Source organism: Symphodus melops, assembly GCF_947650265.1.
Source record: "Symphodus melops genome assembly, chromosome: 20".
NCBI lineage: Eukaryota > Metazoa > Chordata > Actinopteri > Labriformes > Labridae > Symphodus > Symphodus melops.
The window spans coordinates 6,437,935-6,460,810 of record NC_136710.1 but is presented as its reverse complement, the minus strand read 5'-3'; the positions used below and the strand labels follow the sequence as shown (position 1 = coordinate 6,460,810).

General features: G+C 40.4%; 4 protein-coding genes across 9 annotated transcripts in view; 1 reads left to right on the top strand and 3 right to left on the bottom strand.

Annotated features, from left to right (window-relative positions):
- The window catches only part of adamtsl3 (ADAMTS-like 3), a 95,182-nt gene extending 86,543 nt beyond the window's left edge, over nucleotides 1-8,639 (bottom strand). For 2 of the 3 annotated variants that reach the window (XM_079371362.1, XM_079371364.1), the window contains exon 1: nucleotides 524-835. In XM_079371362.1, the coding sequence (XP_079227488.1) occupies nucleotides 524-580 (57 nt within the window). In that variant the 5' untranslated portion in view covers nucleotides 581-835. Of the gene's footprint in view, nucleotides 1-523; nucleotides 836-8,488 lie in introns of those variants that run through there. The other variant, XM_079371363.1, reaches the window with a different exon arrangement.
- A 3,925-nt stretch (nucleotides 8,640-12,564) lies between these two features.
- Nucleotides 12,565-16,073, top strand: plin2 (perilipin 2). The gene is made up of 8 exons (XM_079371412.1): nucleotides 12,565-12,647; nucleotides 12,887-12,930; nucleotides 13,267-13,462; nucleotides 13,824-13,906; nucleotides 14,137-14,422; nucleotides 14,859-15,037; nucleotides 15,173-15,280; nucleotides 15,418-16,073. The coding sequence occupies exons 2-8, from the start codon at nucleotides 12,904-12,906 to the stop codon at nucleotides 15,853-15,855; spliced, it is 1,317 nt and encodes a 438-aa protein (XP_079227538.1). The 5' UTR covers nucleotides 12,565-12,647; nucleotides 12,887-12,903; the 3' UTR covers nucleotides 15,856-16,073.
- A 127-nt stretch (nucleotides 16,074-16,200) lies between these two features.
- Nucleotides 16,201-18,406, bottom strand: cdca9 (cell division cycle associated 9). Of its 3 annotated transcripts, none has more exons than XM_079371414.1 (11): nucleotides 18,304-18,406; nucleotides 17,951-18,112; nucleotides 17,726-17,857; nucleotides 17,594-17,634; nucleotides 17,437-17,488; nucleotides 17,273-17,340; nucleotides 17,131-17,192; nucleotides 16,976-17,059; nucleotides 16,804-16,885; nucleotides 16,528-16,614; nucleotides 16,201-16,374 (listed from the first exon to the last, which is right to left on the bottom strand). In XM_079371414.1, exons 2-11 carry the CDS (start codon nucleotides 18,060-18,062, stop codon nucleotides 16,330-16,332), a joined length of 765 nt encoding a protein of 254 aa, XP_079227540.1. In that variant the 5' UTR covers nucleotides 18,063-18,112; nucleotides 18,304-18,406; the 3' UTR covers nucleotides 16,201-16,329. The 3 variants fall into 3 exon arrangements, with proteins under 3 accessions (XP_079227540.1, XP_079227539.1, XP_079227541.1); XM_079371413.1 differs by having other exon boundaries at nucleotides 18,240-18,336; XM_079371415.1 differs by having other exon boundaries at nucleotides 18,215-18,304.
- Nucleotides 18,407-18,867: 461 nt separating this feature from the next.
- Nucleotides 18,868-22,876, bottom strand: part of dennd4c (DENN/MADD domain containing 4C) — a 31,199-nt gene continuing 27,190 nt past the window's right edge. For both annotated transcript variants that reach the window (XM_079371360.1, XM_079371361.1), the window contains 8 exons: nucleotides 22,458-22,616; nucleotides 22,168-22,366; nucleotides 21,923-22,033; nucleotides 21,699-21,836; nucleotides 21,497-21,614; nucleotides 20,987-21,143; nucleotides 20,816-20,880; nucleotides 18,868-20,708 (listed from right to left, as the gene is read on the bottom strand). In XM_079371360.1, the coding sequence (XP_079227486.1) occupies nucleotides 20,572-20,708; nucleotides 20,816-20,880; nucleotides 20,987-21,143; nucleotides 21,497-21,614; nucleotides 21,699-21,836; nucleotides 21,923-22,033; nucleotides 22,168-22,366; nucleotides 22,458-22,616 (1,084 nt within the window). In that variant the 3' untranslated portion in view covers nucleotides 18,868-20,571. The remainder of the gene's footprint in view (nucleotides 20,709-20,815; nucleotides 20,881-20,986; nucleotides 21,144-21,496; nucleotides 21,615-21,698; nucleotides 21,837-21,922; nucleotides 22,034-22,167; nucleotides 22,367-22,457; nucleotides 22,617-22,876) is intronic.

Below are 22,876 nucleotides of genomic sequence, written 5' to 3'. Positions count from 1 at the left end.
TCACATGTTCCAAATCAAATTTATCACATATTTTATAGAGTATTAAACTGCCTGTGATGTCTTGTTTATTACTGTTTGTTGTCATATTTCATTAAAAGTAGTGTCATCAGAGTTACTGGTCTTCATCCTTGATCCTGCTTCATCATAACGGTTTTAGGATGCAGAAATTGGACACGTTCCCAACTTTATTTACACACATGAATCTAACAAAATCCTCTTCTCTATTAGTAGTGAGATTCCTGTATGTCATGAAAAAATCTATAATTGTCTTTTATAAATCTGTATTTTTTTATAAATCATAAAGTATACTCTACAACAAGAATAAAGTAATTGATTTATAATCAAGAGGCTTTTCCATTAAATAACAGGAAAATGGTCAATAAGGAACAATAATTTCCTTTATTTACGTAAAATAACAGCGGCTTAACAGTGCGTCAGTTTCTCAAACGCACCTAAATCACGCTCCTTCTTCTTGAAGGTTCATTGAGTGGATCAAAAAGTGTATCTATGTGCTTCAACTTACCTTCACAAAAACAGCCAGAAAAAGGAGCCCAGACGTCCAAAAGCAGCTCCCTGTCATCTCTGACGCTGGATAAGTCAATGTAGTTTCAAATTGTACAGCGACACTTGTATTTGCCCGCTCTCTGCTCGTCTGTCCCGGTCTACCCAGTCACTGCTGAGGTCTGCTCTCCTCTGCGCTCCAGCCCCTGCTCCGGTCTACACACACACACAGATGAGAAGGGAAAAAGTCAGCCCAGAACGGCCGGACACGACATGACACTTCAACGTCGCTTCCAGATATTTTGTTCCCCCAGCGAACACGTTTGCTGCTAAATTTATGTTTGCATACCAGGCGTGCGTCAGGAAAAGGGGGCTCACCCACCTTACATTCTTAAAGAAACACACTCCCGGGGCCGTTACGCGCTGTCAGACTGCTTGGTGAACGGACATGCTGAGTTTCAGTGATGCTTGTGGTGTGCCACATTATACACACATGCAACCTCAAGAAAATGTTGTTTAACACAAAAAAAAACATAAAGTCACATGAACACATTATCATCTTTACATCAAACTCCTCGCTTCACAAGAACATCATACAAGTATTTGGAACCATTTTTAGTTCTACACATTTCTTAAGAGGCCAAGGCAAATGTTTTCTTCAAAAACTGTCCTAGATCGTCAAATAAACAGGGGTGTGTCCAGAAAGGGTGGTATGGGCCCCCTTTGAAATATGATCGGCCACCCCAATATAGAAAACCATGATTGGCTATCAACGATTAGGACTGTGTTAAAACAGGCTGCAGGTAGTTTTTCAATACATGTAAGTGTATAATCCTTTTCTTTGTGCTTAGAGTTGTAAATAACTACTCTGAACATTTATTTCATTTCGTTTTAAGGAAAGTGATAAGACAGAAGCTTAAAAAAGATGATTTAATACTTTTGAAACTGTTAAATAGGGTTCCTGATGGAAAAGAAAACTTGTTGTGTATAAATCTCACTTTTGTAGATTATTTTAATACAAAGCTGAGGAAAAAGTAAAAATGATGGCCTTGCTTTTTCTAAAGGAAAAAAAATGCACCCTGCAGTACAGTGTTACTTTTGTTCTCCTCAAACACATCCTTGCTATCCACTTCCTGTTTTATGCTCAGCAACATATGTCTCTAAAGTGAGACATATAGGAAGCAAAACTACCAGCCTTTCCAAAGGTAGGTCTAACTTGATTCTCATACGCTTTTGCTCTCACACACACTCCGTATCAGACACATGTAAACTAGCATGCAAAATCATCTGATATTCCCTTGCAGCTGGAGGTCTGCAGCTATTTTCTGTTAACGTCTCTTGTTCATGTCTGTTGTGATAGGAGTGGAAACACGCATCAAATAGGTATGCCTGCTGTTGCCATGTTGTTTTCAGATGTCAGCCAGTTTTCACTAGCTCGAAAAAAGCCCTGAAGTTGGGGAATTGGTTCATGGCTCTGCCCTCCTATCTCCTATCTAATGCCCGAAATTCATCTCACCAGTCAGAGGGGATATCGTACAGTGTATGCCCCGCTTAAATACGCTCCCTTCCCATAGGGGAAAAGATAAATCCATGTCTTTGCATCCTCAATACATCATGTGGAATACAGATACATGGGCTTCATTTGGAACCTGAACCTTGTTTTGGCCCCTCAGAACCACTTGTGGATTTCACTGCCTTCTTCACAGTCTTAGAATTATACTTACAAGTATGAAATGCATTACCCTTTCAAGTAAAGCGCCCAGTTTTGCCAACCATGGTCCATTTAAGGTCAAGAAGAGTTTTATCAGAATAGAGCTCTGACTGCTTATGAACTCAGATCAACTGGAAGGAATAAAAAGTTCTTGGCCTTTTGCTGCCATATGATTGAAATCTGCTGTTGTTTTTGATTTACCTTGATGAGACCCATGTCATTGCTTTTGGGATCCAATAAAAACTGCAGTTCGCCCTGTTTTTGTGAGGATCGTATTTTTCATGCAAATTCATGAAGCTCTGCTTTGTATCTTTGGAGATGATTGCCTCTCGACCCTCCTAGATGTGAGGTCAAATCCTGGCCTGACCTGATGTGTTTAACTTTTGTGAGCACAGAAAATGAGCTGTATAAACAAACTGTAACACAAAACCAATCTGAGTTGATTCTATTAAATTTGGTTCAATAAGGACAACAGTATGTCCCACTTCATTGAAAAAAGGGTATTTTGTTACTTTATGATTAACATTTGTGGTCACCTACTCTTCTTCCTTTTAACCCATATCTTTAGTGAAGAAAGAAACATTTAGTTCTTTGAAGGTTGGCCAACAGTGATCGGGCATTATGACTTGCTTGTCGCTTTTGAAGCTTTCCAGGGCCACCATAATAGCACTGTTCCAAGAAAACATCAACTGTCCTCAGCCAAGCTCAAAGGACTGAGGGAGATACCCCTCAAGAGCTACACAATAGTACAGGTATGTATGGTATGAGCCACCTGAATTGCTGCCTGACACGCAGGCTTGAATTTGGCTTAATCTCTATTAACACACTGCGCACAGGAATGTAAATGTTTATTTCCCCAGGAGAGGGGGAAAAAAATCTTTACCTGAAGACCAAGGAGGGGGCTGGAATAATTTCCTTTCGGGGTTAACTGATCATCCTTTGTAGCTCCTTGAAATTCACATACTACCAGCTTGTGCCACTCATCATGAAAAGCCAAGTGTTTTCAAAATAGCAAAGACTTCAAGCCCCTTGTTGAACTTTAACCAACCCCAGCACTTAAAGACCCCCACAGACACCCCACAAAGCTGAAATTAGCAATAGATAATGCTTGAAGACATGAATAGTTAACATACACAGCGCGTGGCGATGCATAGCTAAGCCACGTCCTCAAGTTACAAATGCTGTTGCTCTTATTGATGGACATGTTCAGCGGGATACGTCGCTTCAAAAGCTCCGATCAGTAGACTAAGGCAAAATCACTGCCTGAAGCACAAATGTATTTTTAGGGTCTCTACAAGCTTAAATAGCGTCTGTCAGTTGTTTGCTCGACAGATCTTACAGGGAATTTTCTGTGTGGGGAGACAAATAAGGGGTTTAGGCAGAAGCTAATGACAGTCTTTTGGTAGAGATCCTTTGTTTGAATGCAATGATGGGTGGGATGCCTGGTGCTCAATAACACTATTTTCAGACGTTTTAGGAGGTTGCTACCATCATTATACCTTCTAATTTCTTTGCATGAACTTACAGGCATAAAGGTATGGCTTTACAAGAGCAAAATAGGGCCACAGTATGTACAGTACATGAGCTGGTTTCCTAGCTAAACATACTTGGAGCAGGTCAGTGCCCCCCGCATGAGTAACCTAGTTGTCTCCCTTTGGCTGACACCAAACATAGTTGTTTGATCAGTGATATTTGGCCTGGAAGTCAAAGCACTGCTTGTCACATGTGTTCAAAGAGAGGGCAGGAATTTGCCAGATACCAGCTAAAGAACCTGCCCTTCAGGGGGACACCAGCTAGCTTGTTTTTGCATTAAACAGACTGCTAGCACATTTGAAAAAGACAGTTGTTTTTCTCACAAGCCACAAATATCACTCTCATGTCTCTCAGCAAATTATGAATCTACAGGCAGGTGATGGTAAGTTTAACTTGCCAAAAAGGCTCGAGAAAGGATAAACCTGTTTTTTTTTCCAGAAGTAACAGATTAATAAACCTATTCAACCGCATGACTAGAGTGCACTAATTCATGCTTAAGCCAGGAAACCAACATGTCCTCTGGCTTTCTTGAAATCTCACAGGAAACCTAAACTCAAGGAAAACCCTGCACCCATAAATTAATAAATGCATATAGCACACAAAGAAAAATAACACATATTTTTGAAATTTTAGACTAACATTAGTCTTCTCTTTAAAGACAAAGTCAATTAATTATCAATGATATGACCATTACTTGTTGTTACCAGAATGTGAACGTTTAACATTAATGATAGCTTATTAGCTAATAGCTAATTGTAAACAATCTTTGAAGTTTTTTTGTAATAAGAACTTGTAAAAAACGTGTACTTTTGTCCTTTGTCTTTTTACTGTGTTCTTTGCTGTCCTTGTTCTGTCTGCTGTCATTGTTATGACTTGCAGCACAACAAATCGCCCTCTGGGGACAAATAAAGTTAAAGTTTAGTTGAAAAACACAAAAAAGGTATTTCATATTAAACAAAGTTTTGTCTAATATTCCTTAGCGGGCACAGGACGTAACATGGTACCGTAAACCAGGCTCCTGTTAACATTAGCTTAGCTTGTTTCTTGGTCTTTAGCATGTTTATGAATGGATTGTGTCAAATTATAAATCTAGGCTATGACGTAACAATGGATTTTAGATTATATAGTTTTAGTCCTATCTGTGAGTATAAACTTAACATATATTTTCCTTTATTGCCCACAATTAGAATCATTATTTAGGGGAAAGAAAGTGCGATAATATCCGTAGCCTACTTATCTTAGAGCCAGGCTGTGAATCAGTATCAAGTCTGAACCAAACTTTAAAAAAAAAAAACTGTTTGCGATTGTATTTTAGGGGAACACAAGAGTGTTAACCATCTTCACATCTAACCTTTGGCAAGAAATTAGCTTTCTTCCATAAAATACAACATTACGCAAAAAATACAACAAAAAAAAATGTTTTGAGTGTTGTTGTGGTGCCTTTGTTACTGGTTCCTGTCCCTTGGCATGTGGTTTAGGCCACTTGATTGAATTTCTCATCCTTCCCTGATTGCCTTTAAGGCTCTATGGAATTTGGCACACTATCTGAATGTGTTTGTGTCTGTGTGTTTGTAAGTGCGTCTGCTCATGCTTGAAACCCAGGAGGAAATGAAAACTCTTGCCATTGCTGGGCCACAGAGTTCCGGGGAATGCCAGGCTTGCTAAGTGTTCAGGAACCTGTATATCTGTCAGCATAGATCTGTTACAGCTCCAGGCATCGCTTTTCCTTCAGGCATGTTGTGTCCATTGCATACTGTCTGAGGGCATCATGCCACAAACAACCAGTCACAAATGTATAGACAGTAGGCAATGCACTCTTTACACCCAAGGGTAAATTTAGTTCTTAATATCTAACTGCATACAAACAAAATAGATGGATGGATGGCAAAGCATAGCACATTATTTAAGATAATATCTTTAAAAAAGTAACAAGTTGCAGTAAGTGCTCACATAATTTTATAAAAGAAAAGCTGTAACAGCATTTTATAGTGCAGCACTGCCCCCACATATGATAATCTTCAAATTTTCCCTCTTTTGTATGAAGCTTTTTTGGTTAGGTAATACTTAGACTATAATTAGTCAGGTGTTTTGTGAGGCTTTTGGAGGCTTTAGCGGCACACAGATAAACATGTGTGCTCAATATTGTCTCAGGAGATCACAATTCATGACTCATCTCCTTTATTTCCAGGAATATGAACAAAAAAAATCATAATTGTTGAGTGGAGAAGGGAAGCATTGATAGTCATGTAGGACTTCAAAAATTCAAGTCCGGGCCTCAAAGTGAATTCTGCTTCTGCCAGTGTGGTGCTGCAGGCCACCTGAGCAGACGTCTGGTTGTGTACAGGTCTCCTCTTGACAACATGTGTTTGTGTTAAAAGATGAGACGGAGATGACAGACAGCTTGGCCCAGCTGTCAGCACCACTCAGTGCCCATTAAGACTTTTCTCTTCTCCATGCTTCTTTCCCTTGGTTTGTCCAAACTTCTGCACGCCTCAGGTACTGTTCTGGAGTCCAGCAGACTACCCATCTGACACAGAGACTGCATAGGAAAAGCCCAGAGAGAGAGCACAAATGAAGCAAGAGTCCATTTCCCACGTTGTTCTTGGCTCCTGTCTGCCCCAGAAGACTTAAGCGAACACTTCCAAAACAAAGAGTTTGTCTGTGTAGGTGCCCAAATAGCCAACCCACGCACACTTGCACACAGACAGAGACACACTCACGCTGGGACATAAAAAATGTTATTCTAATTCCTTCTAAGTGCCTATTTAAGCAGCTGTTTTCTGTAAATACTGCTTCGGACAGCAGAGCCTGGACATTTGGTTTTAGATCATTCTCAATTATATCATAATTACTCGGACTCGGTCTGGTTGTCAGCAACAGCACCCAGAAAATAAAGCTGTGAATTGCTGCCTCTTTGCCAGCACAAACAGCCGGCCTGCTAATCCCAGCACGGCTCTGTGAAAAGGAAACATGGCGGGGTCATGTGGGACGATGTCAGACCCACGCCGGGGACAGCCTTCTGTGGTCATTTTCTCACCTCCCATCTGACCCTTTCCAAGTATTTGCCTGGCTAAGCATTTACAACTGGGCTATACAGGTCAGCAACCACTCAATATAAGCCTTTTTTAGCCTTTCATGAGAAAATCATTACTGAAACTCATCATGGTGGAAGTGAGCTTAAGTGAGCTAAAATTTTCAAAGCAAGATTGATCAACAACTGACCCTTAACCTTGATCGGTTGTTGACTCATTTTCCATTTTTATTCTTTTTGTAGGATGGTGGTTAGGTGGATGAGACGCAGTTATTATTTGAGGATTACATCGGTCAGGTGCACAGAGCTCTGCTTAACAAGCCCTGGTCTTGTCTCTTTGTCTGTATTGCAGCTATAAATCTGCAGCCACAGACCTGTTAAATACACATTGTCTGTGTAGATCTGCTGTTTATTAAAGGTTGAAGTAATGGTTATTTCGAGAGAGACGGCATCTTGTTAAAATGTAACTAATTTCGGCATGCAAGACTTCTCCAGCTTTGGCGTTGAAGCTGGGAAGAATAACAGAGCCAAATTTAGCCACAGGGCAGCAAAACTTTCTGGAGCTATTTTGGTCCCAGATGTTGAAACTCTGGTGTAAATTCAGTGTGGCAACATGAACACCGCCAATATTCAGTCCACCCCCTACTTGATCAAAATGACAGCCAGACATTTCTTCAAGGTGGCGGAACTACTGGCTTCATTTTCTTTTTTCATGCTGATCCAACAATATACTGTCACTGCACAACAATGTGTCGTGTTTTTAAGTGCAGAGATTGCTTTTAGACAGATGACATAATCATTTCCAAGCAGAGCCAATAAGACACTCTTTAAGCAGACTCATACATATAGGAGGGAAAACTGAAGGGGTACCTTCCAGTAAACAGCTGCAATACTATTTTTGAATATAGAATTCCATTTTTTGTAAAAACATAGCATGATTTTAACTAAATTGTAACACTGTTATGTACATTTGTTTTGTAATAGGCTTACCATCGTACACATGTAACACTTTGCACATTTTGGCTTATCTGGGAGCTGTGTTTAGAATTTTAAAAAAGGGTTTTATATGAACACTTCTTCTCGTACTGAAATTGACCAATAGCAGTGATGGACGACCTAGAATAATAATCCCAAGATTCTTGATTCCCCTTCACCTTTATACATAAAAAGGGTGTCACGAGGGCACTGTTTAAGTTTTACAACAAAGAAAAAAACCTCTGAAATGGCATATTGAGCCTTGCAAGTGTCAAAAGCTGCAGTTCCGCCAATGGCCACTAGAGGCAGATTCCAAATTCCAAAGGTTCGAAATCCTAAAATATGAAAATGTTGATTCTATCATCTACTATTTGATGATTTAAACATTTAGTTTGGGAGTAACCTGACACAGGTTTGATGGACAGTCAGGCAGAGTTGTCTCTCAGACTGCACTGTCTGACAGCAGCAGCATTGTTTGAGTCTTAAGTTCACCAAAGCATACCTCGACACCAAAGACATGTCACTTTCTTTTCTCCTCTGCTCTAAAGCCACATCTCTGACAGATCCAAAGAGAATCAAACGATAGCCACTCTCCCACTGTCTTTCTCTTTCTGCCTGCACTCTTTCTTCACACCGCACCTCTGACTGTGTGTGACCTGGAGGTGTGACACTTTCCCAGTAGCCAACAGGTATCCATTACCCAGCCAGTAGCCTTGGCACACTGCCCACAAACCTACCTTTCCCAGAGGGCACAATGGAGGGATGTGCTGTAAGGATCAGCTCTCAAGTCCTGCCAGACTTTGTAACCCCTGATGCCATCCGCACAACAGGAGCACCCCGGGGAGAGAAAGGGGCAGTGCCTTTATTGCCAATCCTTCTTTTCATCGTAACTTTCTGTAGAATGACAAGAGAAGTCAACAATTAGCTCAGATCATGACCAACTCTGTCTGTTACTGTACACAGGTCTACTAAAGACTGTGCTTATAAGATATGAGAGCTGCCGAATATGATTTTTCAATATTGTGATACAAAGTGTAATAATGAATAAATCAAAGAGTGTATATGAGTACATACACTGGGAAACAAAGCATTGCTTGTTTATTTGCAATAAATTCAGACTACTACAATCATTTTATTGTGAAAGCTGACAATATTTTCATTGCAAAAATGTTAAAATTGTTGTAAATTAGAGAATCCAATAAAACATATTTGAAAGACAATTATCAATAATCTAACTCTGTTCTAATTATTTTCCCTGTCTCAAAAACCAAACTTTGTATCCTGTATAGATGCACCTTGGAAGCATGTCCCTTTTCTCCATTCACTTACTTGACCCCACTCTTTATTGTACACATTCTTGCAATAAAATAGAAATAGAATATGAAACATTGGACACTTTTGATAATGTAAAAATGAAAAAAGAAAAAAAAGAGAGAATACAATGAAGACAGGTTGGAACACAGCGTGTTCATCATGGGTAACGTCAACTTTGGTGTCATCTAGTGGCCTTAACCCAGAAATACAAAAAAGACAAGCTCATGTAATATCACTTTGATGTATCAGAACAGATCTCTTATGTTTTGTAATTATCTATTTGATTGATTAACTTTGACATTTGTGTGTTTTGTTGTTATTGCATGTAAGCGTATGTATGTGTACATGGACTGTATTTGTTAAAAAAAATTATAATTTAGTTTTGAAAACATGCAATTGCTCTTATTTTATGCGTCTTTTAAGAGGTGAGGTCCCTTGTAAACATGTTGGCTTCGTGATCTTTTCTGACAAACCTTTTATATTTTTGTTATCTGATTTGATGTGATTTTACATCTGTGCAAAATCAATAAATGTATTAAAGCCACAAGCCACATTTGGCATATGAAAGTTTGGCCCACTCATGTGCTGCCACACATGAGATCAGTTCTTGGGCCCTAATAAAACATTCCTAGTACTGCCAACTTGTCAGTTTTTGAGTTGACAAAAACAAAGAGGAGGGACCAACTGCAGAAAAAACAAAAGAGTTAGTTAAACTAAAGACAAAAGACCTAACTTACTCAAAAATAAATCCCCCCAAAAAAAGCCACAAGGAGAAAAAAAACAAGGTAATCCAGGAGCAGAGAGACAAATGACATGCTACATCACACAAACGACAATGAACCTAAACAGAGGGTAAGAAACACTGAGACTAAATAGACATGGGGTAATCAGACACAGGTGAGACTAATGAGACAGGTGAGGACAATCAGGGTAATCAAGACAGGAAAACACTGAGGACCAGAACTACAAAATAAAACAAGAAACACTAAAACTGGAACTCAGAAACACACAAGAAAAAAACAGGCAACACTGGAGAATAAATCAAAACTCTAACATAAACATAAACACAACAAAACCATTACACATGCAACAGTTTCACTTTTGAAAAACTGTAAAAATGACTTCCAGAGTTTAGCCTTTCTCTTGGATGACGTTTTTTAAGATAGGCGGCATTGTCAGACACAGATTGCAGAATAATGTTGGCCAGGTTGAACTTTAAACTTGACTGGAAAATGGCAACTTGTTTTCTTTATGACAAATATGAAAAACAAGTCAAGTCAGGACACTGAACCGAAACAACCATGGAAAAGTGTAACTTTTGATTTTCATTCTCAGAATGTACTGAATCACATTCTGTACTATTTAACCCAACTTTAGTGGGTGTTTCATTAGTAGAGTTATTGATGGGCTTATGATGGTAAAATCTACTGGCAACAATATTTTCATTAACTGTAAATGAACGTTCAAACAAACTGTGTAACCTCAAATTAGAATGAAATAGGTCACTGACACTGAGGATCACACAGACAACATTGTGTTTATGCTCGAATGAGTTTGAAACTCGATGTTCCTATTCCCACATTCAAAAGACGATGACCCAACTGTAATCCTCTAAACTCAAAATGTATTTTAAAATTTTAATATGACAGATGAACTGTAAGCCAAATATTGCACCCTTTAACAACCAGTAATGTCACCATATAATGCTGATGAGTCATAATGCTTTATCAGCTTTGACTTTGCTTGCTATTGTATCATATAAAAGGTTATAAATCAATTAAAAGAATATGACGTGGACAATAAAACAAAAGCGGATCAATGTCCAGACTTAAGTGCAACGTGGTAATTGTGTGAGAGTAGAGGTAGGACTGAACATATGACATCGGATTGTTAGTGTTAAAGCACTTGAATTAATCAGACCATGCTAAAACCTTATTTTATGGACTTCCTCCAGTCAGGACCTTATCAAAAATTAGAGTCTGTGGTCAACATCAGCCAACATTGTCATATGGGGTCTATTTATTAGTTATACAAGAGCTGATAAATGGGCCTCAAGGGAAACATCCACAGAATTCAGGACCACAAATGTGTGCGCCAACTGGAGTATCTGAACTAAGCCCATGTTTCCTCATCTGGCTTCCAAATGTGTTGTATCTAGGAAACCACATTAGCACTTAATTTTCATTTTTTAATAACACCCACAAAAAAATTCTTGACAAAAATAAGCCATGACACGTAGCAAAAATATTGAGCTGCCCTCTAAATGAGAAACAGAGTCACACATGTGGCTGTGATGAGCTACTGGCAAACACAGACATGTTGATGTGTGGGTAAACCTCTGGCATATGGTACTCTTCAGGCCATTAAAAAAGTAATCAGAAATGTATTAAGCAAGTGTTAGGTCGAATTTCTTGCATTAACAAGGGGAAAAAATGTCATATGTTTCTGAAAAATAGCATGAGAAAGTATAGCTCAGCTGACCTCATTCCTAGAAAATATTTTGATGGTGCGTATTTGACGACAGACTACTTTAATTATCTTACCCTCTATAGATTTATAACTAAAAGATCACATGTTCTCTTAAAGCATACAACAAAAGACTTAGTGGTAGATGTTATTTGATCAGTTTCTCATCATCTTTTCTATATTCAGAAAAATAAAACCAGACCCAGGGTAGCTACACTTTTCTTCTTCTGACTTGGTTGCATGTACTCTTCATGATCATGTCCGTGTATGAGATCACTTTTTTTTTTTTTTCCAAGAGTGGCTTTAATAAAGTTGGATAAAAAGTCGTTTTAATGTATGAATAATCTCAGTTATTTGTGTTTAAATGTTGCACTACCTTTTCTTTTGATATCTGAGTTGAGTTTGGGGTGGTGGTGGTGGTGGTGGTGGTGGGGGGGGGTTCCTGAAAAAGGATCCCCAATAATGAGGCCCGAAAAATATAGCAACTAAAATAAAGTGTGTAGTGGCAGGTATAAGGAGTATACCTACTTATTTTTTGGGTCTCCATGGAGTAGACTAAATCTCTTCTGCTTCACACCATGAAATGATTGACAATTTTCAGAAATGTGCTGCTTTTTTTTTTACTAGGTGGTGAAGGGATAACCTACCTTCTCCGTCTCTAATTGACTGGTAGCTACCTACAAACTGAATGTACAAGACTAGTCTTGTATGTCACTGTTAATAACAGAGGTTGTGAATCCTCTGCATGTGATCACTCCCAAAGAGCTTTTGACTGTTTGGTTGGAGTACACGACAGACTATGTTTACAGGGTCTACATATGGATATTACTCTTTCCTCTGAAAGTCTCAGCGGGTTATGAAAGCTTAAGACATCTGACAGCTGGTGTGTGTAATATCTTGTCCACGTGGTGGCTGCTTTGATAGGAATTCCCCCCCGAATATACGTTTCACCCTTTTCACCTTTGCCCCAGAAACATTACTTCTTCCCTTTTTTTTTATGACGTCATGGGGTAGCGTCAAAAACTCGCGATAACAACAGAATATAAATACAGCTGCTGCGCCTCCCACGGAGCATCATACAGCTCATTCACAGCTCGGCGACACTACTGAAAACTGGTGAGTCTCTTTCTATAGTCTGAAGTCATTTTACTTGACAACGAAAGTTAAGTCGTCTTTGTTCTTTGTTGAGCCTTTATTATTACATAAATGATTATAGACAGACTCCTATAGATAAACGAAAGTAGTCTAATAGACCTCTAGTTTCTGTGAACTTCCTGTGGCTCTGTTGAGAGAACATGTCAAAGTGTGTTTCATTATAGAGAGACTTTTTTTTTCCTTCTTTTTTATCTTTGTAGGTTTTGATTCAGCAGACATGGCAGCAGCAGTTATCTCAAATCAGGTGAGTTTCCTGGGTAGAGTTGGAATAAGACTGTAGAAAACGCCTACTTAGAGTAAGTAGGCATTTACACATAAGAAAATAACATGTTAACCCTTTACATTTTGAAGTTAAAATACATTGCATACAAAAATAAATCAAAATAAAAGTGTTGAAAGTAGTCTAGTTTTTTTTTGTATTGCTGCTTTGAATTAACAAAGCATTTTGTTGAAGTCATGTTTTGTCTTCGCATGGACTCACAAACAGTTTGAACCACAACAAAAAAAAAAAAGGAGGTTAAGCTATTGTTGTATTGCATTATGAGCCTACAGTGTGCTTTCTCTGTGGTTTTCCTCGCAGAACGTGGTGGAGAGGGTGAGCAGCCTCCCCCTGGTCAGCTCCACCTATGGCCTGGTGTCCAGCGTGTACTGCAACACCAAGGACACCCACCCTTACATAAAGACGGTGTGCGAGGCCGCTGAACAAGGCGTCCGCAGCATCACCTCTGTGGTCGTCACCACAGCTTCACCCATCATTTACAAGCTGGAGCCTCAGAGTACGAATCTTACTACTTTCACTCTATTCGTAAAAAAAAATAAACTTTAGATGTGAAGGTGACGTTCAGAGTATGTCAAACTGAAACAGTGGGAATAGTTATGTGCTGTCCAGCTGAGTCACTCAGATCATGAAATAGGAACTTCAGGTCAGATGTTTGACTCTTACTCCACTTCATGTTTCACCCAGTTTTTCAGTTGACTTTGAGTCACTCTGATTTGATCCAGACGATTGTGACATATCTTTTTCTCATACGCGACTGTTTGTTCACTTTTCTTTCTCGTATTGTTTTATGTATTGACTGGATCTTGTTTAAGCTTGTTGATTCTTTCTTAATTAAAAAAAACAACACTTGTTCACAGTTGCCATTGCCAATGATCTGGCCTGTAAGGGTTTGGACAAGATTGAGAAAACCTTGCCAATACTTCAGCAGCCACCTGAGCAGGTATGTAGTGAATGAGTGATCAGATTGCACAATTGCTGGCTGACAGTTATTGTTGGTCAATCCTGAGGGTTTATCCTCCTGTAAAATCCATTTCATCACTTACTTGAACTTTAAACTCTCACCACACCACATGTGCAAAGGCTGTGGTTGGCTGGTTGACGGGCAGCCTGTCTACGAACTTTCTCCTAATAATTGCAAATGTTTTTTTGTTTATGTTTTTTTTGACCCAGGTTGTTTCGAGTGCTAAGGACGTGGTAACCAATGCCAAAGAAGTTGTGACTGGCAAAGTGTCCGGTGCCAAGGACACCGTTTCAGACACTCTGACCAGTGCTGTGAAAATGACGAGGGGCGCAGTGCACGGTGGGATGGAGAAGACCAGGGCTGTCGTCAGCGGGAGTGTGACGACGGTGCTGGAAAGCAGAGTGGCTCAGCTGGTCAGCAGCGGTGTGGACACGGCCCTCAGTACCTCCGAGAGTCTGGTGGAACAGTATCTGCCTCTGACAGAGGATGAGCTGGGTGAGTCAAACTGCCTTTTCTGTTTGGCTGCTAGATAAAAAAATAAAATAAAAAAAAGTAAGACTTGATAATTTCAAGTTATGTACAAAGAAGTTACATTGAGCTTGTTTTTCTTTTAGAAAACCTATTGAAGGTCAGTTCTTACTGAGCTGCTGAGTTATGTGTTAATGATGGATTCTGTCCGGTTTCCAGTAAAAACAGACTAACCAGATAATGCTGTTAGTATGTTTGCTTGCATCATGAAAGGGTTCTTTGTTCAGACTGAACTGTAGGAACAAACAAGTCTGTTAATCTAAATGGATCTGTTTTATATGACTGATCACTGCATACTAACATTTTTTTCATCGCCTTAAAGCTTCCTGCTACTTAAACATGCAAACTCTGAAACAAACCCTGAAAAGGATGTTTTGTCCTCGTTTTCTCCCCCACATGACAGAGATGGAGACAAGACATGCGAAGGGCTTCAGCAACAAGAGGACGAGCTACTACGTCCGGCTTGGTTCCCTCTCCACCAAGCTTAGAGAACGAGCATACAGCCGAGCCCTGGCCAAGATCCAAGATGGCAAGATGACCAGCAGGAAATTCATTTCTGAGCTCTACTACACTGTTGACCTGGTAGGCCATTAAACGTCCTAAAAGCATTTACTGCTTCTCATTAAAAACAATCTATTTGTTAAAAATGGATTGTAACAGGCTTATAATAGGATACAAATGTGAAAAAGACAAACATTTTAAGTGTCTTTCTTCTAGATTCAACATGACAGAAATGGGGCTAACCAGAGTGTCAATGACAAGCTGAGCTTGCTGGTGGGGTGGAAGTCCAGTGGTCCAAACCAAGAGCATGATCACGAGGCTGAGGTGAGGAGGAAGACAAGCGTGTATCAGTGGAAAATACACTTTCATTCCATTTATCAGGTTTTTTTGAATTTGAGGTGTGTTGAGCTCACTGCAGATCAGGTTTTTCACACTTTATTTTTCCCAATCCCTCCACTCAGGTAATTGAGTCTCGCACCCTAGCCTTGGCTCGTTCCCTCACCACCCAGCTCCAAACCACCTGTCTGGGCCTCGTCTCCAGTCTCCAGGGCGTTCCCGGCCACGTCCAGCATGAGGCGCTCTCCCTCAGCCGTTCTGCTACACACGTCTACAACAGCTTCAGCAAAGCCAAAGCGCTGAGAGACCTGCCAGATAGTGTGCTTACCAGCAGCAAAGTGCATCTGAGTGAAATGAAAAATTCCCTAGACAACGTCATGGATTATCTGGTCAATAACACCCCGCTCAACTGGCTGGTCGGTCCTTTTTATCCCCGCGTGCATCCAGCGTCGCATCCCACCAGCTGCACACAAGCTCCGTGCTCCGGCTCTCCCTCCGCCCCGACACACAGAGAGGAGCCCATGGAAGTTGAGATGCAGTCACTTCAGCTACAGCAGCAGTAGTTTGTCACAGCTTTATTGACTTTATTCTTTGGAATTCAAATAAAGCTGAATGTTTTAGGGATGAAAAGCTTTTTTTGCACTTTAAACAAAACTATTTCCCAGAGTCATCCCACCTCATAAAATGTGAGAATTCTCATCTGTGTGCAGTTTTCAAACACATGACTGCTCAAGCTTATTTTTGCTACTTGTTCAATATAAACTTGACTGGAATCAAACAATGTTTACTGGGTCTGTTTTTTTACCGATCATTACAATAAGTCATCTACTCTAAAAGGTGTCAACTCTTACCCCATGTCACTAATTCCACACAGAATAGCAACAAATAGTTTTTCCTCTTGAATACCATTATAATATTTAAACACAAATAAGCTTTATTACATTTGAAACTTTTAAAAATTATAAACACTGATTTCATGAGAACAACGAAGAACAACAATTGTAACCAAAAGCTGTAAACATTGAAAAATTGGGGTTTCATTGGTGACATCGGCTTCGCCTTGACAAATGTGCAATCACATTCTGAAAATCAAATTTGCACAAAGAGATTACAAGCTGGAACCAGAGTATGCTTTGAATATTAACACTTTTTTTTAAGGCTTTAGTCAAGAGTTTTGCTCCGTAATGGCACAAACACTCGTGATGAGGCACATTTAAGGATGAACTTTGTCTTACGGTGAGCTTCTGAATCTGGCACCATGCCTCATCATCCAGTAAATCCAGGTTGATCTCATCCTTGGTCTCTTCAGAGAAGCTGACAGTCTAGGAATGAGAAGAAAAATATGTGAAACACTGAAAATAATCCAAAGTGAAACTTCAATCATGGCAGTTGGGATTCAGTTTTGTTAGATCAGAGAAGGAATCTTTAGTTTTATGATAATTAATGAATCCTACAGCATTGCTTCACCCGAACAGATCGAGGCTTAAAAAAAATAAACAAAACATAAGTACCTGTCCCAGTGCTGTTGTTACTGTGATGTGTGCAGCAGAGCCTGCCATCGAACAGTGCAGATCACCGGTGGAGACGACAGACCTGGGACAACAAGTTTAATTCTTTAGGCCAGAACAACATTGTCACAGACATGAAATTGCTAAATACAACATGTCTGCTATAATAAGGGACCTGAGTTTCGGTTTGCTTGGAACGGTCTGGTCATTGGTCCTGGTCAATTGGCTTTGAGTTCTTTTCACAGTGGCTGAAGAGCTCCTGTAGAAAATCGTGTCAAGGTGTCCATACTGATTCAACACATAGTTGGATTCCTGTGTGGACAAGCTTACCTGATATTTCCAGTGCTGTTGCTCCCTACTAATGTTCTGGTTCTTTTTGTCACCTTTCCACTCTAAAAGAAATAGAGAAAAAAAAATCGGACACTGTAAGGTTTTAGAGTTTGATTTGAGCAATTGATTTGTTTTTGATTACCTTTGAGGTTTTGGATGAGGACTTCTGGGCTGTTGTGGACTGAACCGGTGGAGAGTCAGTTGATTTTGCTTGAAAATACAAAAAGCACATAGAGTAGGATGACTTTATTGTATTCAAGGTTCGAAGCTGGGTTGTTTCCATTTTGGTTTATGAAGCAGCTTTACCTCTTTTACTTGGCACCCTCTTGAGGGGCTGGTTCATCTCAAGGAACTCATTCTAAAAAAATAAAACAAATAAAAAAAAGCAGGCTGTTGTACTTTGTATAACCAAAAACAGCTCCAAATTGCAGGAAGTGCGACCTAAACAATAGATTTCACTCACCTTCATTGCAATAGACACATCACTAGCTGATATTTCCTCATCTATCGCAGAAAAAAAAAAAGAAACTACTTAAAAGTTCCATGCATCCTTGACAGAGTGAATCATCGCCTGTTTAAAGTATGGATGACTCACCGCTTATTAAATCCCCTATAAGTGTGTTTCGAAGAGCAGGCGGAGTCTTCATCAGCTCCACTTTGAAGACTTTGTCCACTGTGGACAACATGTTCTCCAGTTTGGCCTCCCACTCGTTCATGCGCTCCTGTGCTGTGAAGGGAAATGTTTGGCAGTTTTAAGGGCAGAGCTTCACACGTGTAGAGGATGTTAAACCTGAAAGATGACACGGAGTCACCACCGAACCTTCTTTCTCAAACTGTTGGATAAATAGAGCGAGTCTGCTCTGTCGCAAATCCCGGCAAAGCTGTTCTTTCATTTGAGCGTTTCCTGCGTTTCTCGTCCGCTTCAGCGGCATCTTGTTGTCGTGTGTTCAGTCAGTGTGAGGAACAGCTCCGCTTTACGCACCTGTGGCCGCAAAACATTAATTAAAGGTAGAGTCAGTAGAAATGTTCGTTGAGACTTGGAAACACAGTATTCAAAGTGGGGCCCCGCTCCTGGGCTGGTCACCGTGAACAGGGGCGCACAGACTCACTCCAGGACGCGTGAGTTTACTGCTTGAACCTACAAGACAAGCTGCCACGCCAGCACAGGCTGACCTTGGTGTCCGTCACCTGCCTTTCCAAAAGGAAGCAGGCCAACTGCGCTTCTTTGTTAAAACGCACTACATCAGCTTGTTTGGCGTTTCGGCTCATTTGTCCGCGTGCGTCATATTCGCCGGTTTTACCAAATCCCTAATAAATAATTCATTTAATTAAAAAAGGGCTTCAAAATTCGAAGTACATGTATAGCATCCAAACAGATTTCATGAAGCATAAATATTTAAATTCAGATGGATATGTGCACAAATATAAAGTGGCATAAAACACCAGATTGCCAACAGCTATTGACATGTATAAAAAAAACCCCTCAAATTCCCTAATTCAGATTAAAAACTGTTAAGCATTTACAAGTCATTGAAATGAATAAAATCCATTTTTTGATAACCTAATTTGGATGTTGAAAAAGAAATAGCCTGGCACATGCTATACTGAAAAAAAGAGGGTAAGTTCAAGGTGATGCACCTCAGACCTGTAGTGCAGAAATCCATGGTGAAGAGAGCAGACATGACTCAAGTTCTCATGAATGGAGAGAAAAAAATGACACATTTTGTTTTCAATCAATACATAAACTCATTTATTGCAGCGCACTTAAGTGTAGACATTCAGTTCCTTTCCACAGGACGGTAAGAGATCACTTAATCTATCGTTAAAGAACAATCTCTTCTGTACATCCTCTGTCATTAGAGGCAACATTTATACTGTCAGTACAGGGTGGAAAAGATTAAAGGGCAAAGGGAGATTGTTAGTGATAAAAATACTAACACCCTAGACTGTCTGCAATCAGAATGTCAATAATACAAAAATAAATAATTGAGCATTTGTATTTGTTTCGCAAAAAAAACAACTGCGTTTTAATATTTCGTAAAGGTCTCAATTCATTCTCATCCTGGGTCCAGGTCAGATTTTAATCCATGCAGTGCAAATTCATTATTTCACAATATTGTTGTTTCTGTACAAGGCACTCTCCCAACTCTACAATATGATAATCTATTTATCTACATCCATTTCCCCGACTGTTCATCACAGCTGCTCTTTTTCTGTCTTCAAGTGGAATGTCATTTAGTATAATGGACAGTGTCAGCAGTTATGAAGAAGCCCTTTACGGTATGAAGCTCTAACTGCTACCATAATCATCCAAAGCTACAGAGTGTAAACCATAAAAGCAATCCTTTCAAAAAATACACCCAATAAAAAAAAAAACCTTTAATGGTTTAGGCTATGCTAGAGTAAAAAGAAGCCTCAATATATTCAAGTGACAGTTCTAATTTAATATAATGATGTGGCCTATTAGCTGATTAAGTACACATGGTGACTGTTAAAAATATTGCAGATATTAAAAACACAAGTTGGACTGACTGCTCCATCACAAAGGCTGGCTTTCCCTGCAACAAAACATGTGACTTAGATCATTGATGATTTCCCCTCCCAAAAACTCTCCCTCGCCTGGTTTTAATCTGTTCAGTGTGGCGGAAGGGATTTATAATACGTTTCAGACCTGACTTAACGAGGGTCAACTGGAATGTTTTAGAATCATTGTTGTGACTGATAATTAGGGATTGTCCTCTGTCCTCTTACATTTACATGTGCTGTCAAATTCATATTTACAAAAGACAAAACGCCTCATACTGAAGATGCACATTTAAGGTTCAGCAAAGTCAGCAATTCATTAAGACTTTAAGCACACAAAACAGTCAAGGCATCAGGACTTGTTGAAACCCCCTCCCTCCCTAGTTAACAATATGTACAAAAAGACATGAACTTAAATTACTGTTTGTTTTTGTTGTTGTTTTTTTTTTTTTTTGAAAGTGCACAAGGGAACAGTCCTGGTCTGTTTTGGGACAATTAGCAAAGATGAGAGTGAATGGGCAGAAAGGCAAAGACAGAAAACTGACTGACTGTATTATTAAACACACACACACGTCTACACCACGGGGGCAGTCAATACATTCTGTACAGTAATTTAGAACTATACACCATCTTTGAATAAGTATACCTTAACTAGTCCCAAAAGATTCACTGACAGCTTTTCAACTTATTTACACAAAGAGTCTCACTTGAGTAGCGGCTTGGTAAGCCTATATAAGGCAACATGAGGATGTCAAAAAGCAGAAAAGGAATCATCTTCTAGGTCAAGGGGGAGAAGTAGTACCATGATTGGGCAATTGGACGCATTTCAATTCAAAATCACTTTCCACCCCTCCAATCCTTTCCTCTTGCTGTAGCGTGTGGGCCATGGTTCCCCATCTTTGCTGCAGTTGTTGGCGATCAGATGAAGGGCGCGCCAAAGCATTTAAGACACCACTGGACGTTAGTGCTGGGCGGTTGATCGATGCGGTGCAAAGACTTGAGCTGCTCGGCGCTCAGTTCGTCGTAAGCCAGGCGGTACTCCCTGTCGAAGGCCTCTGCGGGATCATCGAATTCACGGGATGTAAATGAGTCAAATATTTCACAACATTCAGACTCTAAAATGTTACCTACTGCTGTGACGGGAAGCTTTCCATTCACTCACCTACGTCGATGTTCTCCCTTCCCAACGCCACCAGTGAGAGGAACAAAATGTCTCTGTAGATACTCCTGAAAGACGCGTAAGAGATGTTTAAATTGGCAATCTAAACATGAAAGTTTGACTGCTTTACAGCTAAACTTTTACAAATCAATTAGACAGAAGGTAAAGGCTGACCTCTGCCGTTTGACACCCTCTGGGCGTCGTTTGATCTCTCGGATCAACAGGTTGATTGGTCCGTAGACATCATTGGTCTGGATGTTGCGAACTATTGTGTTGAGGAGAGTACGGATCTCCTGGTGGTCTGTTGGAGCCAACGTCCCCTTCTTCTCCACTAGAAAACAAGACGTGTACCATTAAATCATTCAGAACGTGATCCTGGATGCAAAATGCTACAAAATGACTACATTATGTGACGTTCTTGTCCAAATCTGAGCGTATGTCATATATAACAGAATCATACCTTGAAAGATCCATAGGTTGTTTCATTTTCAACTAACATCACACTTATTCCCCAAACAAAGCTAAAAAGCCCAAAGCTGTTCAGTCTTAACATAAACTACAGCAACTTGGTGTAGGATTTACATTTTTCTGGACTTTGTCTCCCTCTAATGGTTGATTTCAGTATTGCATATTTTATTTCCATACTCCTAATCATGACTGTATGACTTATTATTGTTCACTCACTAAAGGTCCTCCAAAGCAGGTAAAGGGGATCTGCATTCTCCTGGTGCAGGTTGATGTTGTCCCACAGCAGCTGGATGTACACCTGCTTGCTGTCCTGGGAGAGTGAGGTCAGGGGCAGCTGTGAAGACAAACAAGGAAACATGAAGGACAGCCAGAACTAAAAGAGACAGACAAATCCTTGATGACATGTGAAGTGTCGAACCTGTACTCCCTTGTTGCAGTGTTCAGAGGTGAGGATGAGACCTGGCAGGTGACTGGGCAGGTCCAGGCGACGGAAATACCAAACCAGGTTCCAGAAGATGATGGGGTGCTGGCTGAGGAACTTGTGGGTGTAGATCACCTGGTAGGAATTGAAAGGGAAAGTTGGAGCCAATTCATTTGCATGAACTGAGTGAGAGACATGATGTGCGCGTGCGGGTGCTTCACCTGCTCTCCCTCGTTCTCCAACAGGGTTTCCAGCTCCTTGCGCAACACCAAGGGGCTGAGGTATGGGACAGACACCGGCTTTGGATTTGGCCGTTTAGTCCCCATGCCATCCTGATGATCAAACACACAAACCTGTCATTTACCCCACACTGTAAATGGATGTAATCATCTTTTTGCAAGCAAAAGTTAAGCTAACTGGCTAACTAGTAATGAGGACAACATAACAAGTGATTAAGGGCACTGACCGACACTTCTTGCAGGCTACAGGGCAGACTGGTGGTGGACACGCCATGCCCAGGTCTCTGCGAGTAGTCCAAACTCTGCAGTGGGCCCCCAACACTGTTGCTGCGCGTCAGTGACGTCCCACTGCATTTCTGCTGCTTCCCAGCAGCCTGGTGCTCCAGGAGACCCAGGGGGTCAGACTGCACGGGCTCTGGGATCAGACTAAAACACAAAAAGGAAACAGAGGTCAGGAAGAGGGAAAAGGAAGCTCTCTACGTAGGGTGCTGTGGGTGGTCCATGAGGTCATTGGTACCTCTTATGTGTTCCTGTCTGGTTATCTGGAGACTCCTTGGATTCCTCTTCAGGGAAACTGATGAGGTCTGGTGACTTTATATCTGCTGAGCTACTGGCTGTGGGCTGGGCACTGGTACTGTGGATGCTGTCTCCTGAGGCACTGGGATTCATGTAGAAGCTGAGAGGGGAAACCAACTGAGTTAAGTTAAATTGCAAGCTAAAATAACTCGCAGAAGAACACTGGATATTTTTTTTACACTGATTTAATTGAGGGGATCTCTTCAGGTAAAGTGTTTTTTAAAAAAAAGTTTCCAGATTGTTATGCTGCTGCAATTTTGGTAATAATCTGAGCAGATATTCGAAAGCAAAAAAAAACAAAACAACTTGGCCTCTTCCTGACTTATGATTTAAAATGTCAACTTTTTGGCTGCTCATAAT